We start from the raw sequence: 13,220 nt of genomic DNA, 5'->3' as shown, positions 1-13,220 counted from the left end.
AGTGTTAGTCTATGGGCAGGGTTAGTCTATGGGTAGTGTAAGTCTATGGGCAGTGTTTGTCTATGGGTAGTGTTTGTCTATGGGCAGTGTTTGTCTATGGGTAGTGTTAGTCTATGGGCAGTGTTAGTCTATGGGTAGTGTAAGTCTATGGGCAGTGTTAGTTTATGGGCAGTGTTAGTCTATGGGTAGTGTTAGTCTATGAGCACTGTTAGTCTATGGGCAGTGTTAGTCTATGGGTAGTGTTAGTCTATGGGCAGTGTTAGTCTATGGGTAGTGTTAGTCTATGGGCAGTGTTAGTCTATGGGCAGTGTTAGTCTATGGGTAGTGTTAGTCTATAGGTAGTGTAAGTCTATGGGCAGTGTTGAGTCTATGGGTAGTGTTAGTCTATGGGCAGTGTTAGTCTATGGGCAGTGTAAGTCTATGGGCAGTGTAAGTCTATAGGCAGTGTTGAGTCTACGGGTAGTGTTAGTCTATGGGCAGTGTTAGTCTATGGGCAGGGTTAGTCTATGGGCAGTGTTAGTCTATAGGTAGTGTTAGTCTATGGGTAGTGTTAGTCTATGGGCAGTATTAGTCTATGGGTAGTGTAAGTCTATGGGCGGTGTTTAGTCTATGGGTAGTGTAAGTCTATGGGCAGTGTTAGTCTATGGGTAGTGATGAGTCTATGGGTAGTGTTAGTCTATGGGCAGTGTTGAGTCTATGGGTAGTGTAAGTCTATGGGTAGTGTAAGTCTATGGGCAGTGTTAGTCTATGGGCAGTGTAAGTCTATGGGTAGTGTTAGTCTATGGGCAGTGTAAATCTATGGGTAGTGTAAGTCTATGGGCAGTGTTAGTCTATGGGTAGTATAAGTCTATGGGCAGTGTTAGTCTATGGGTAGTGTTAGTCTATGGGTAGTGTTGAGTCTATGGGTAGTGTAAGTCTATGGGCAGTGTTGAGTCTATGGGTAGTGTTAGTCTATGGGTAGTGTAAGTCTATGGGTAGTGTTAGTCTATGAGTAGTGTTAGTCTATGGGCAGTGTAAGTCTATGGGTAGTGTGTGTGTATGTGCTCTATGTTGAATTTCTTACGCGCCGCACGAATCCAACCGCGCTAATCGGAGATGCGGGAAAATTAATGAACGTAATTGGTGGAATGCGTACGACTGCCGACAGCTAGAGAGTTCCACTTTTTTTAGTATTTCCCCGTCGGGCCAAAGCAAAGTCTGTTGAGGTCATCGCGACGAGGTGACGGCGTGGAGCTGTCTCACCTGCACGCCATGGCTGTTGGATGGAGCCTCCTCTGGAAGTGTCGACCGAAAAAAAGTTTCCTCTCGGTCCTTCGCCTCTCCGCGGCAACTCGCGCTCAGCTTTCTTTGACACGGACCTGCAGACCGGCGGCGTTGTGTCCATTCGGTATCACAGCCCTCTTATAAGTCCTCGTCAAGTTGTGTTTTGATTGGTGGCCGATTATTTATTTAATTACTCGAAGGAGGGGGGGGCGGCTGTATGGGGGGGGGGAGTTTAATATCCTTCACAAGGACTTCCATTCTATCAGCCTTTGTTCCAACGGTGCCCTTTATTTAGCCAGATAAGTGATCAGTCAGATCCATTTTCTGCTTCGCAACGGAGACCTGGAATCCTTAGTACCTAAGCAACAACAACGATGCAATTGATAAACATCATTGTGCTTTAAGTCGAAACCGTAGTTTAAGTTTGTGATTTTGGGCTAGGAAACTGTCACACACCATCAGATTACGTCCCCGTGAATTATTTCACAGGGTCCCGAGCGCCAATGTCACAGCCAAAATTTTTCACGCTCACATTGTGAATTCACTTTTTGAACTTGTGCTTTGCCGAATTGTGGGGAGTTAATCAAAGCTCCGTACAAAATGGTTGCACGCAATACGACTAAAAAATATATATATACACGAGAAGCTGCCACGGTGGTATGGTTAGCGCACCGGACCTGCAATCCAGAGGTCACCCGTTTTGACCTCCGCGCATGGCATTTGAAACAATGGGGCAAAGTTTCTTAAATGCCCACCCAGCAGCGTCAACGGGTGCGCCGTAGCACGTCGATTGGCAGGTCACGTGCGGCGGGTAAAAGCCTGCGGCAATGCCACCTGTGTTCAAGACGTTAATAATAATAATAATGCAATTTAAAACGCGCGCAAATTTGCGGACGTAACGGCCGCAACTCAGAGGCGCGGACCCTAGCTCAGATTCGCTCGAAAGCGTGGTTGTAGAGGTGAGTTTGTAAAGTGTCTTTTGAAGGTGGCGATTGAGGTGATGCTGCGAATGTGCAGAGGGGATACCGTCCCAGACTGTTGGGGCTGCCACCGAGAAGCGGCGCATAGACGTGGCCGTCCTGGATCTTGGTATGAAGATGAGGTCGTGAGTCGCGCTGCGCAGGCGTCTGCCGTGTGCTGTGCTGCAAAGTGGTCAATAATGAAGAGAGGTACGGCGGGCAGGCAGATGTGAAGGCGCGGTGGCAGAGGCAAGCGATCTTGTATGTGACCCTGCTGGCGATGGGTGGCCAGTGGAGGGCACGGAGAGAGAGGCGAGCGAGTCGAGACGGGGATTAGTGCGGCCGATGACGGCGCGTGCCAGGTTGTTTTGGAATCTTTGAAGTTTTTTTTTTTCAGTTTGGTCAGCGCGCTTTCAGACGTGCTCCTGCGGCCGTCTGGAACGCTTTTTTTTTCTTTCCGATATTAGAAAGTCGCTTGAGCTTTGCGCTTTTTAAGCCATCTGGATTGACAAACTAATTTGTTTAGAACTGATTGTTGTGTTGCGTTTGTTGTCCTTCCCCTCGCACCTGCGATTAGCACGGTGGGCTACGAACGGTGTGAAATGAGTTCAACATACGTGGAAGAGTAGGCCAAATACACTCCAGCGGGGCTCTTTAGAGAGCTTCCTCTAGTGGAGGCCCTCCCACCAGCAGTGGCACGAGCCAGACATTGCAGGGCTGCACCATTACCTTTTGATAATGTTTGATTTTTTTCCGGTATGGAAACAATTTATATCGCTCACGTCTTGAACACATCAACAATCTCCTTCCCCTTGACATACGCCAGGTCAGAAAACCATCTCTCATCCATGCTGAACGTTTTCCAGGATGTCAGGGTTATGTTACTGGTATTCCCTAATTAGGGTGCGTTCTTAAAAAAATTCTAATCATCCATCCACTCCTTTTTGTGAAAATTGAGATTTCCATGACCTCGGTGTGTGACCCTTGACGAAATCCGACCGCGATTGCGAGAGAGTCACCCCCCCCCCCCCCACCCTCTCCATCTGCAGTGACTCTTCCACAACACGACCGTTATCCCCCTGCTCATTTAAGCCAAACTAAAGGCAGCCTCGCCCATCGATGAGAGGAGCTGTCAGGTGACCCGGTCAGGCACCGTGGCTCAGCGCGCTCGGACTCGCAAACAGAGGGCGTGCCAGTTCGATCCCGGTCGATGGGCGACTTTTATCGAACTGCTTTTTGTGTGTTAGTCTGTTGTCCTCCCCCCCCCGCCCCGCACCTCCGATTAGCACGGTTGGTTACGTACGGTGCGAGAGAAAGTTGAACAAACACATATACATGATGGTGGTGATGATGTTAATGGTGGTGATGTTGAGGAGGTACCGCTTCATGGGTGAAGTCAACAGTGGATGGATCCGCCCGCCGATATAGGAGTATGGAGTTTCCACCACTAGCTCAGGGCTGTCAACAGGCTAAGAGCAGCGGCCTCAAATGCTCATCGGAGCAGGAAATCACTTTGACCTTTTGACTCCAACTGTGGGGGGGGGGGGGGGGGGGGGAATAAAAGCAAAAACAACAATGGGAGAAAAGAAACATCCAGCCGTTACCTAAATCACACTTCCAATTTCCAGTAAGCTGGTTAATTTAGAAGCGCACTAACCACTAATCTATGCGGCTGCGTAAGTCATTAAGAGGCCATTTGGTCATTATGCAAATGAGGACATTTATCCTAATTGCATCCACAAGGTCTGGCAATCTCCTGGGCCCGATCGAGTAAAATAGTGAGGTGCTGAGATGTTAACTATCTCGCCTGGTGTACAGGAGATTCGTGGGTTTGATCCCGACCCTGACGCCGGTATACTGATAGAGTTGGCGTGTCTCTCTCCGTGATCGCGTGGATTGTTCTCCGGGTCCTCTGGGGTTTCCCTTACCACATTTAGAATGAACATCACGCGTTTTTGAGTTCTTTTGGCTGCTGCTAATGTCCACGTGATGAGCCACTTCGTTGAGCTATCGTTTGCGATAGGCAGGTCGCTTCTGAAAAAGAACTACACATAGCTCAGTGGGCCTTACCTGGTAAAATAAAGTAAAAACCAGTGCAGTTTATCTACTCAAACGCTACATTTAAGTTTTACTCACGGTTACTGCATGGCAGCTTGTTTATGATCAGCGATGGGCTGTGGAAAATTGAAAGCGCCCCCCCCCCCCTACCCCATCACGGAGCAAGGCCCCGGACAATTAGAGAAAGTGGCAGCAAAGCACGCCGCTAAAAATAGATTGTTTATCACAAGGGGGGGGGCAGGGGGAGGGGGGGGGGACTTCACCTCTTCGGTCCCATTTACCAGTGACACTTTGCAGGAGATAACCCCGCTATGAGGGGGCCTTCCACACACTGCCGTGTTGGCATGGGGTTTTCTTGTTCCTCGTTTGTTTGTTGTTGTTGTTGTCGTTGTTTTAACCCTGCTTCACCACAACGGTCAGTGTGGGTTAATGAAGTTGAGCCACGGGCTTGGAGTCAAACTGATTGACAGCGCTGAGCGCCCCGCGTGTCATTGTTCCTCGAGGGAACGACGGGTTCATGCGCGTGATTGTTCACTCCGGACATCAAGCTGGTGCTTGATATCCCAGCCCTGTGTAAGTGTCTCTCCGTGTACGTTGAACTTCTTTTGCACCGCCCCACGTGGCCAATCGCTCCAATCGGAGGTGCGGGTTTGGCAGGCAGGAAGGACAACAGACTAAGCACGAGAAGCCAGCAGCTCTAAAGAAATTCGTTTGAAATCTTGATGTAAAAAGTCCTAATAAAATAAAATAAAAGCGAAGCGCGTGAACGCTTCCAGGATTAAGCGACGCGATTAAAACCACGCTCGCCGTAGTTTTTTTTTGCTTTGCCAGGAGTTGTGGACCACACAGAGTTTCTCGCCACGAGTGAAGCACAAAAGCTCGCCGATCTCGTCAAGGGAGCCACAAAACCATCACCGTGCGAAGTCCGCTCATGCTCGCAGCAGCAGCAGCGGCGGCGGCAGCGGCTTCTGGCTCGGCACTTTCAGACGCGCTTCTGCGGCCGTCTGGAACGCTCCTCCCTTCCGATATTCGGAAGCCTACTTGGAGCTGTGCACTTTTAAAGAGTCTAGATTGATTTTTTTTTAGAGCTGCTTTTTGTGTTTAGTTTGTTGTCCTTCCATCCCCCCGCCCCGCACCTCCGATTAGCGCGATTGGCTACGAACGGGTTGTGCGAATAAAGTTCCACATAGTACACGCGTACAGACCAGTCGTGCTGAACCAATTTGTACCGCCGAGTGAACAGGGGCGGAGGAGATCTCCCCGGCGATCTCTGCATTGCACGACTGCAGTGCGCTGCGAGAGCCACAGCAACACCTACGGTTAGCGGCAGCGGCGGCAGCAGCAGCAGCAATGCGAATTGCCGATTGTGACTTTGAACGCATTTAGGAGCACATTTTTGCACAACGTCGCTTAGCAAATTGTAAACAAACACAGCAACAAACACAACATTTGCGTAAACATAAATTCGTTTCCAGAACCTACACACACCGCGCCCCCCCCACCTTCCGGAATTAACCCACATGAGAGCGAGTGTGTCATGCAATTGACGACATTGAAGCCCCCCCCCCACTCCCCCGATATCTCACTCGGTCAACGGTGCACCGGCGTTCACGTTTTGACCGGTCGACTCTAAGTTTTGCGACGTGCGTGACGACGCGGTGCGCGCGTCGTTCGTGGCGGCGTGGGTCACGTGCCGCGGTTGTGCGGCGATGGCGACGTCGCTGTACTCGATGGTGGTGGCCCCGCATCGAAAGCGGCACCAGAGCCTATTGCTGCTGGCAGCGATAAAATTGTTTTTTTTTAAAAGTGAAAGGAGAAAAAAAAACACCTGACACATCCAAATATAATTATAGTCAGCGAGCACTTTCTTCAGGCAGTTAGCAGGGCAAATGTTGAATAGGCGATCGAGCCAAATTCCGATGCTGTGCTTTTTTTGTGTGTTAAACTGCTTGTTGTTGTGTCTAGTTTGTTGTTGTGTCTAGTCTGTTGTTGTTGTTGTGTCTAGTGTGTTGTCCTTCTCCCGCAACCTACGATGAGCGCGGTTGGCTACGTACGGTGCAAAGGCCGTTCAACATAGATACTATACACTACGCTACACACACTGCGCTATGCACTACACTACAGCACTACACTGCACTACACCGCTATACTAGATTGAAAACGCATTTCTTTCGAACTGCTTTTTGTGTTGAGTGTTGTTGTCGTCCTTCCCCGGTGGTGCGAAGGCAGTTTAACAAACACACATACGTACAGCATGCGGCGGTACAGCCAGAAATCATATCGGAGAGCTCAGAAGTAATACCGCAAACGGTATTCTACAGGTAGTAAGGCAGAATGTTTTTTTTACCTGCCCAACGTTTTAAAGAGCACATTGGAAGGAATAAAAAACTAATTTATCTTCCAAAAAACGTCGAATTACATAACGTCTAAATATGCGGAGGTCACAACGATTCTTAATGGGATTCATGAAGCTTCGGGTGGAAACCCGGCTTCATTTTGATGCGATGAGGATTGATAAACGTCGCCCAAAAAAAAAAACAACCTGAGTCAGTTCGTGGCGCAAAGGCAGAAGCCGAGCGAGAAAAAATCGCTCCGGCGGGCACCTCGCATCTCAAGGCACACTGGATTCACGAAAAAGTGTCGGGGTTTATCTTCTTTGGTTCTTTCGGTAAAGTCACCACGTAGAATGAGAATAAAATAATAAAGGGATAAAATAAAATAACACAATAATATTCTCACGACGTTTCGGCCACAACACAAGCGGCCTTCATCAGGTGACGGGGACGAGACTGTCTGGAGGACAGCGCTGGAGTGAGAAAGCCACGCTGAGATCACGACCTTTAAGCTCTTGAAAAAGGAATTAGCATATAATTTAGCATTGAAATGGCTGAGTGATTAGCTTGTGACTGGTCACAGAAAGTCGCGAAAGCTTTAAATCGCGTCGGGGTTTGTCGAATATCGGCCCAAATTCAAATGTAGCAAGCCACAAGATGGTGCCACGTACTGGAACACGTGACAACTAAAACCACGAACGTCTCTCATCTCTTATCTTTAATAGAGGTTTTTTTTTTCTGGGGTTAGATCGCGTAAATGTATAAATGTGTCGTTAAAACCCGCCACCACCCGACACAGCCAACTAGTAAGGGTTGTCACGTAAACAGAACGTGGCCAAATTTTGATTTAAAGCTTTCGCGACTGCAGGGATTTATATTCTTGGTTCTTTCGGTAAAGTCACGTAGAAGGGAAACAATGTTTTTCATTATATTATTGTTTCCCTTCTACGTGACTTTACCGAAAGAACCAAGAATATAACGTCGCCAATTTGTCACTAGTACAGCACACCGGTGTGTTGGAGAGTAAAGCCACAACATTTACAATCTGAGCACGACGTTTAGCCAGTAATTACAACCAGCTTCATCAGGCGACGGACAGATTTGTGGATTTATATATTTACGCGATCTAACCCAAAAAAACCTCTATTATTGATGATATTGGTCGCGAAAGCCTCCTACGTGTTACATCTCTTATCCTGTCTGCATCTATATTGTCCCATCTCACTACATCTCTATTTGTGTCTCCAGTGTCTCTGTTCTCAACACATTAAATATGTCGTCTCACACGAGGATTTTATATATTTAAATTTAAGGGGGCCTCCAATGGACCAGCTTCACCACTGTATACGTAGAGTAGTGTATACAAAATGATGAATAATAAGAAATCGGTGTTTCCTTTTTCTGGGAATAAAACAGGAGGCGTTAAGATGTTCAAACACCAAATAGGCCACGACACAGAGGCATTGGGTCTCTGTGTGTCTATGTTGTGTGTGTCTCTCTCTGTGTGTGTGTCTCTGTGTTGCCTCTATCTGCGTGTGTGTCTGTCTGTGTGTGTCTCCGTGTCTGTGTTTTGTCTCTCTCTCAAATTTAGTTATACCTGATGACGACTGCTTGTGTCGCACTCGAAACGTCGTACTCAATTATTTAATTTATTTTCTTTTCTTTCTACGTGACTTCACCGAAAGAACCTGAGAGTAAACAAACAGATACCAAAATAAAACAAAATAAAATTCTCACGACGTTTCGGCCACAACGCAAGCAGCCGTCGTGAGAATTTTATTATGCTTTATTTATTTTATTTTATTATTTCCCTTCTACGTGACTTTACCGAAAGAACCAATAATATGAATCCCTGCAGTCACGAAAGCTTTAAATCGAAATAAAATAGATACCTTTAGCAAGGCATCAAGTCTGCATTAACAACACATGTGTGGCAAAACATGCAAACGAACATGGTCTGATAATATTATGCATTATCTTTCAAACTGATTGGCCTACACCAGAGACTGCCTTCTTGATGGCCTAGTCTCACCAGTGTCAGACTAGAGAACGCCAAAAGGCGAACATTACGAAGACAATGCACGCATCATTACATGTATAGCCTGGGTTGAGCAATTATGTCAATGCTTCAGGCCACATATTGGGTCAAACATTTTTCGTGAGTTGACTGTGCAGTTTGTTTCAAGAATACTCAAAAGTACGTCAAAAGCACCCAGAAATGTGTGCATATGCAAAAAGAAAATCCATCAGCATTTCCTAAAGAAGTGCATTGTGGTCCTGAAGTAGTGCATTGTGGTCCTCTTTTCTTAGGTCACCATCACAATACATTTGAGCCAATGTGACCGATTGACAGCAGCAATGATAAACATCTGTGGATTAGCTTCATCATCATTAGGACTCATCAGCAGATTATATAGTGGTCACCTATGTTCAATGCTTCAATGTCTGCCTCTAGGAATCGTAGATATGGGGTTCCACAATCCATGCAGAGGGGCCCATTAGCTTGACTCATGCCAACAAAAATAAAATCTGCACATCATGAGACAAACCCATCATCCTAACAGAATAATAGTGCAGTCTGGAAGACCATTAGTTTCAAACAAAATGAAAAAAAGTCCAAAAAGCACCCAGCCATTTGTGCATATGCATAAAAACCACCCATCAGCATTTACTTTCTGAAGGAGTGCATTGTGGTCCTATTATCTTGGATCACTATCGAAATAAATTTGGGCAAATGTGGCCGACTGACAGCGGTGGTGACGATACAGTGGCGGTTTGTGTTGCTCAGCCAGTGAGTCCAGCTTGTAATGGTGTGTCCATCTTGTTCGCTGGCTGGCAACAAGCACACTCTGGGGAACGTTTCAGACTTTCAGGGTTTCCATGTGTCACGTCGATTTAACCCTCGAGTCAATTTGTGCAACAACAACAACATCAAAATATCAGCTTCTGAGAACTGACACTGCTTGAAGTTGAACGCAGCGCGCGGTTGTCCAATAAATGTCTCATTGGACTGCGCGTGGCAGTGAGCGGTAAACTCCTACGGGGGGCAGTGGCGGGGGGATGGTGCCTCTGTGGTTAGGGGCCGTCCATAAATGACGTCACGCACCTGCGGGGGGGGTTCAGACATTTGTGACGATGTGTTGACGAGGGGGAGGGGGCTTGAGAAATGTGACGTCACATCAAAATGCACAACTTTAAATAAATATAGAATTTTGATTTAAAGCTTTCGTGACTGCAGTAATTCATATTCTTAGTTTTTTCGGTAAAGTCACGTTATTTTGTTGTTTCTCTTCAACGTGACTTTACCGAAAAAACTAAGAATATGAAATATAGAATTCTTATAACAACACTAATCCTAAAACTTTAGAGTGCAGTGCCACATTAAACACGCACTACAATGACAATAGTTTAAAGCGATTTTAAGCATGTTTCATTTTCAAAATGGAAATATGGTTTGGGGGGGGGGCAGAGCTTTGTGACGTCATATTTGAGGGGGGATCTGACTTTTTGTGATGCCGTGTGACGAGGGGGGAGGGAGAGGGGGTCAAAAATCGTCCAAAATTCGCGTGACGTCATTTATGGACGGCCCCTTTGTCAAAGAGTCGCTCGGCTCAAAGAAAAACAAATCCGAGGCAGTGTACATTTACCATGACAGCAAGACCTGCTTGATCCTCCACGAACTCGTTTGAAATCCCGGACACCGAATCTGGGATCGTGTGAGACAATCGGATGAAGTGGTGGTCCAGTGGGAAGACCGCTGGCGAACGCCGTGGAGTTGTGTGGGCACTCCAAAATGCAAGCCCCATCGACGACCCCACGGTTGCCATGCATGCACGGCGACGATCTGCCGAAGAAATCTGCGGCGCTCCGTCCAACGCGTTTCGGAGCAGCAACAGCTCGCTAGGCACACAGCTCCTCCCACAAGTGGAGAATTAAAGACAACCCGCAAGCGACCGCGGCTACCCCAACCAGACAATGGACCTCATCGCGAACAACCGCATCCTCCGGCCACTCTCCGGCGGGACTGAGCAGTATTGGTCGCGCCGTCCTTGAAGCTATCCCGTGGCTCACAGGCTTAAACTTGGACGTGTGATTTGCACGCACTTGCCATACGCTGGAGAGAGAGGGAGAGCGGCTGAAATAACAAAGTCCAAGTCTGAATTGATCGACGAAAGCATTCTGAAACAGGGTTCACCATCTGTCATGACGCGATATCACATGTTTACGACGTGACGACGATTGTGACGTCAGTTTCCCGGAACATTGTAATTGCGTTATTGTTGACGTTGCTGGACTTCAACCGGCGAGATGTTAACTACCTCGCCTGGTATGCAGGAGGTCGTGGGTTCGATCCCGACCCTGACGCTTGCTGGATATTTGGAGATTGCGTGTCTCTCTCTCTCTCTCTCTTCATCATAATCACGGTGGCTAGGAGATGTTAACTACCTCGCCTGGTATGCAGGAGGTCGTGGGTTTGATCCCGACCATGACGCCTGCTGTATATTTGGAGTTTGCGTGTCTCTCTCTCTCTCTCTCTCCCCGTGGTCGCGTGGATTTTTCTCCGGGTCCTCCGGGTTTTCTCCCACCACGTTAAGCATCAACATCACGCGTTTAGAGTATTTGGCTCCTATAAATTTCCACGTGATAAGCCACTTCGTTGAGCTATCATTTGTGGCCAGTGTCGCTTATGAAAAAGAGCTCTACAACTCAGTGGGCCTTGCCTGGTACAATAAAAAAAAGAAAAATTTTCCGTAGTTTTAAGTGGAAAAAGATATTGCGTAAACGTCCTTCAACTGCAGCTCATTCAGCGCAAGCCTGCCGTAAGTCTTTTAATCATTACATCCTTACAAAAATATATAAATACAACTCTGGCAAAACACTGATTTAAGGGCGATATATATTCGAACTGCAATTACTGTTGTGAACCGAATTTTGTCAGGATATGGAAAATCTAAAAACATAGCAATGAGAAACGATAACCACTACAATCTAGATTTGAAGTTTTCGTGACTGCCCGGATCCATACTCTTCGGTTCTTTCGGTAAAGTCACGTAGGTAGAAAATAAAATAAATTAAATCACGTGACGTTTCGGGCGCAACACAAGCGTCCGTCATCAGGTGGGACAACCACAGCAAGAAAAAACTGCCGAAGTTGTTTCTTGCTGTCGTTGTCCCAACTGCTGAAGTTATTTCTTGCTGTGGTTGTCCCACCTGATGACGGACGCTTGTGTTGCGCCCGAAACGTCGTGATTTAATTTATTTTACACCTACGTGACTTCATCGAAAGAATCAAAGAGTATGATAACCACTACATTACGATATTGAGCAAAACGCATGATACGGTTATCACGGACCTTATATAGCACGACCTAATCTTAGTATTGCCACACCACAGAAGCACTGCGTTTGTTAGCCGGGCGGCGGTGGTGGCTACGCTGCACGTGGCCTCTATCCCAGCACTGCGGAGGAAGCGAGGGTTGGTGGACCACCGCACAGATGGGCTGTGAAACTCCCTTCCCGTGAGCACCGTGGCTCGCCAGGAGAAGGCTGTGACGGCAAATCACGTGGGCTCCAGGCTGTTCCGTCTGCACGGGGTTCGAGTCGTTTTACCCCATCGCGCGCGGCGATTTTTCTTGGTGGCCCTCCGATGTCCCCGCAACGTGCAAACACTGACGGATTGGCCGATGCTAACACCCGCGTGGCTGCCTTCCTGTCGCTCCCTCGCGCCTCTGGAGTCGATCTGTGCCATCGGGAGCGAGCGTTTCCAAGTTGAATTTATGATTGGGTTTTCCTTTGGCCGGTTGATACTACTCGCATACAAGCATTGTGGCCTTCTGGCCGTGTCGTCTGTCTCTTTGCGGGTTTACGATTCGAATTGAACTTGCACCGCTGACAGGTAAATATATATATTTTGGAGAAGGAAACAAATAGCGGAGAAAAATGAACACATTTGGAAGCCACATTCCACCCCACCGCCCCCACTCCCCAACACCGTGCAATCAAATTGGCTCCATCGCTTGTGTCATCCGTCAGGGTAAAACACGGGCAGTGTCGTCACTGTCAGGGAGACACAACCGTGAATGGATCTACGCAAAGCTTCTCACATACATTCTTATTGCGCATCTGCCATCTCCCCTCTCCCATCTCCGATCTCCCATCTTCCATATCCCATCTCCCCCCCCCATCCCCTCTCACATCCTCTCCATCTGTATGAGCAACTTGGGACATTATCCATTTTTTGACGGACCGCCTCCATTCTCTCTGTACGATCAAGACGCTCGCTCTTTCTTCGCAGTGTCTCGAGATGCGCATGCAATTCGACGCTTGTGCGCTGTCCGTCGACATTTACGCGTTCGAGACGACGTCGTCCGTGGGAGACGGAGCGAAGAAATCGGCTCGTGGGCAGGGTGCCACGTGGGTGATGACACCGCGGGGATCGTGTGATATCGTGGTGGCTTAGGGGAGGCCTGTAATCCAGCAGTGGATTGACCATGGATGATGTATGAGCGGGGAAAAAAATAACAAACTAAACACATAAAAGCAGTTCTAAAGAAAGGAGTTTTCGATCTAGATTTAAACTTGCATCTCCTCCAGTGGCTACCTAATA

At 47.7% G+C, this 13,220-nt stretch overlaps 1 protein-coding gene across 4 annotated transcripts in view; it reads right to left on the bottom strand.

The window, feature by feature from the left end:
* Positions 1-1,382, bottom strand: part of LOC116954179 (uncharacterized) — a 73,481-nt gene extending 72,099 nt beyond the window's left edge. For all 4 annotated transcript variants that reach the window (XM_032974669.2, XM_032974672.2, XM_032974670.2 and 1 more), the window contains exon 1: positions 1,243-1,382. In XM_032974669.2, coding sequence (XP_032830560.2) covers positions 1,243-1,253 — 11 coding nt within the window. In that variant the 5' untranslated portion in view covers positions 1,254-1,382. The remainder of the gene's footprint in view (positions 1-1,242) is intronic.
* Positions 1,383-13,220: the final 11,838 nt, after the last annotated feature.

This window comes from Petromyzon marinus, chromosome 54 (assembly GCF_048934315.1).
Source record: "Petromyzon marinus isolate PM22_M1 ecotype Great Lakes invasive population chromosome 54, UKy_Petmar_22M1.pri1.0, whole genome shotgun sequence".
In the NCBI taxonomy this organism is placed as follows: Eukaryota; Metazoa; Chordata; class Hyperoartia; order Petromyzontiformes; family Petromyzontidae; genus Petromyzon; species Petromyzon marinus.
The sequence above is the reverse complement of the archived record's forward strand: the minus strand, read 5'-3'. Positions and strand labels throughout refer to the sequence as shown.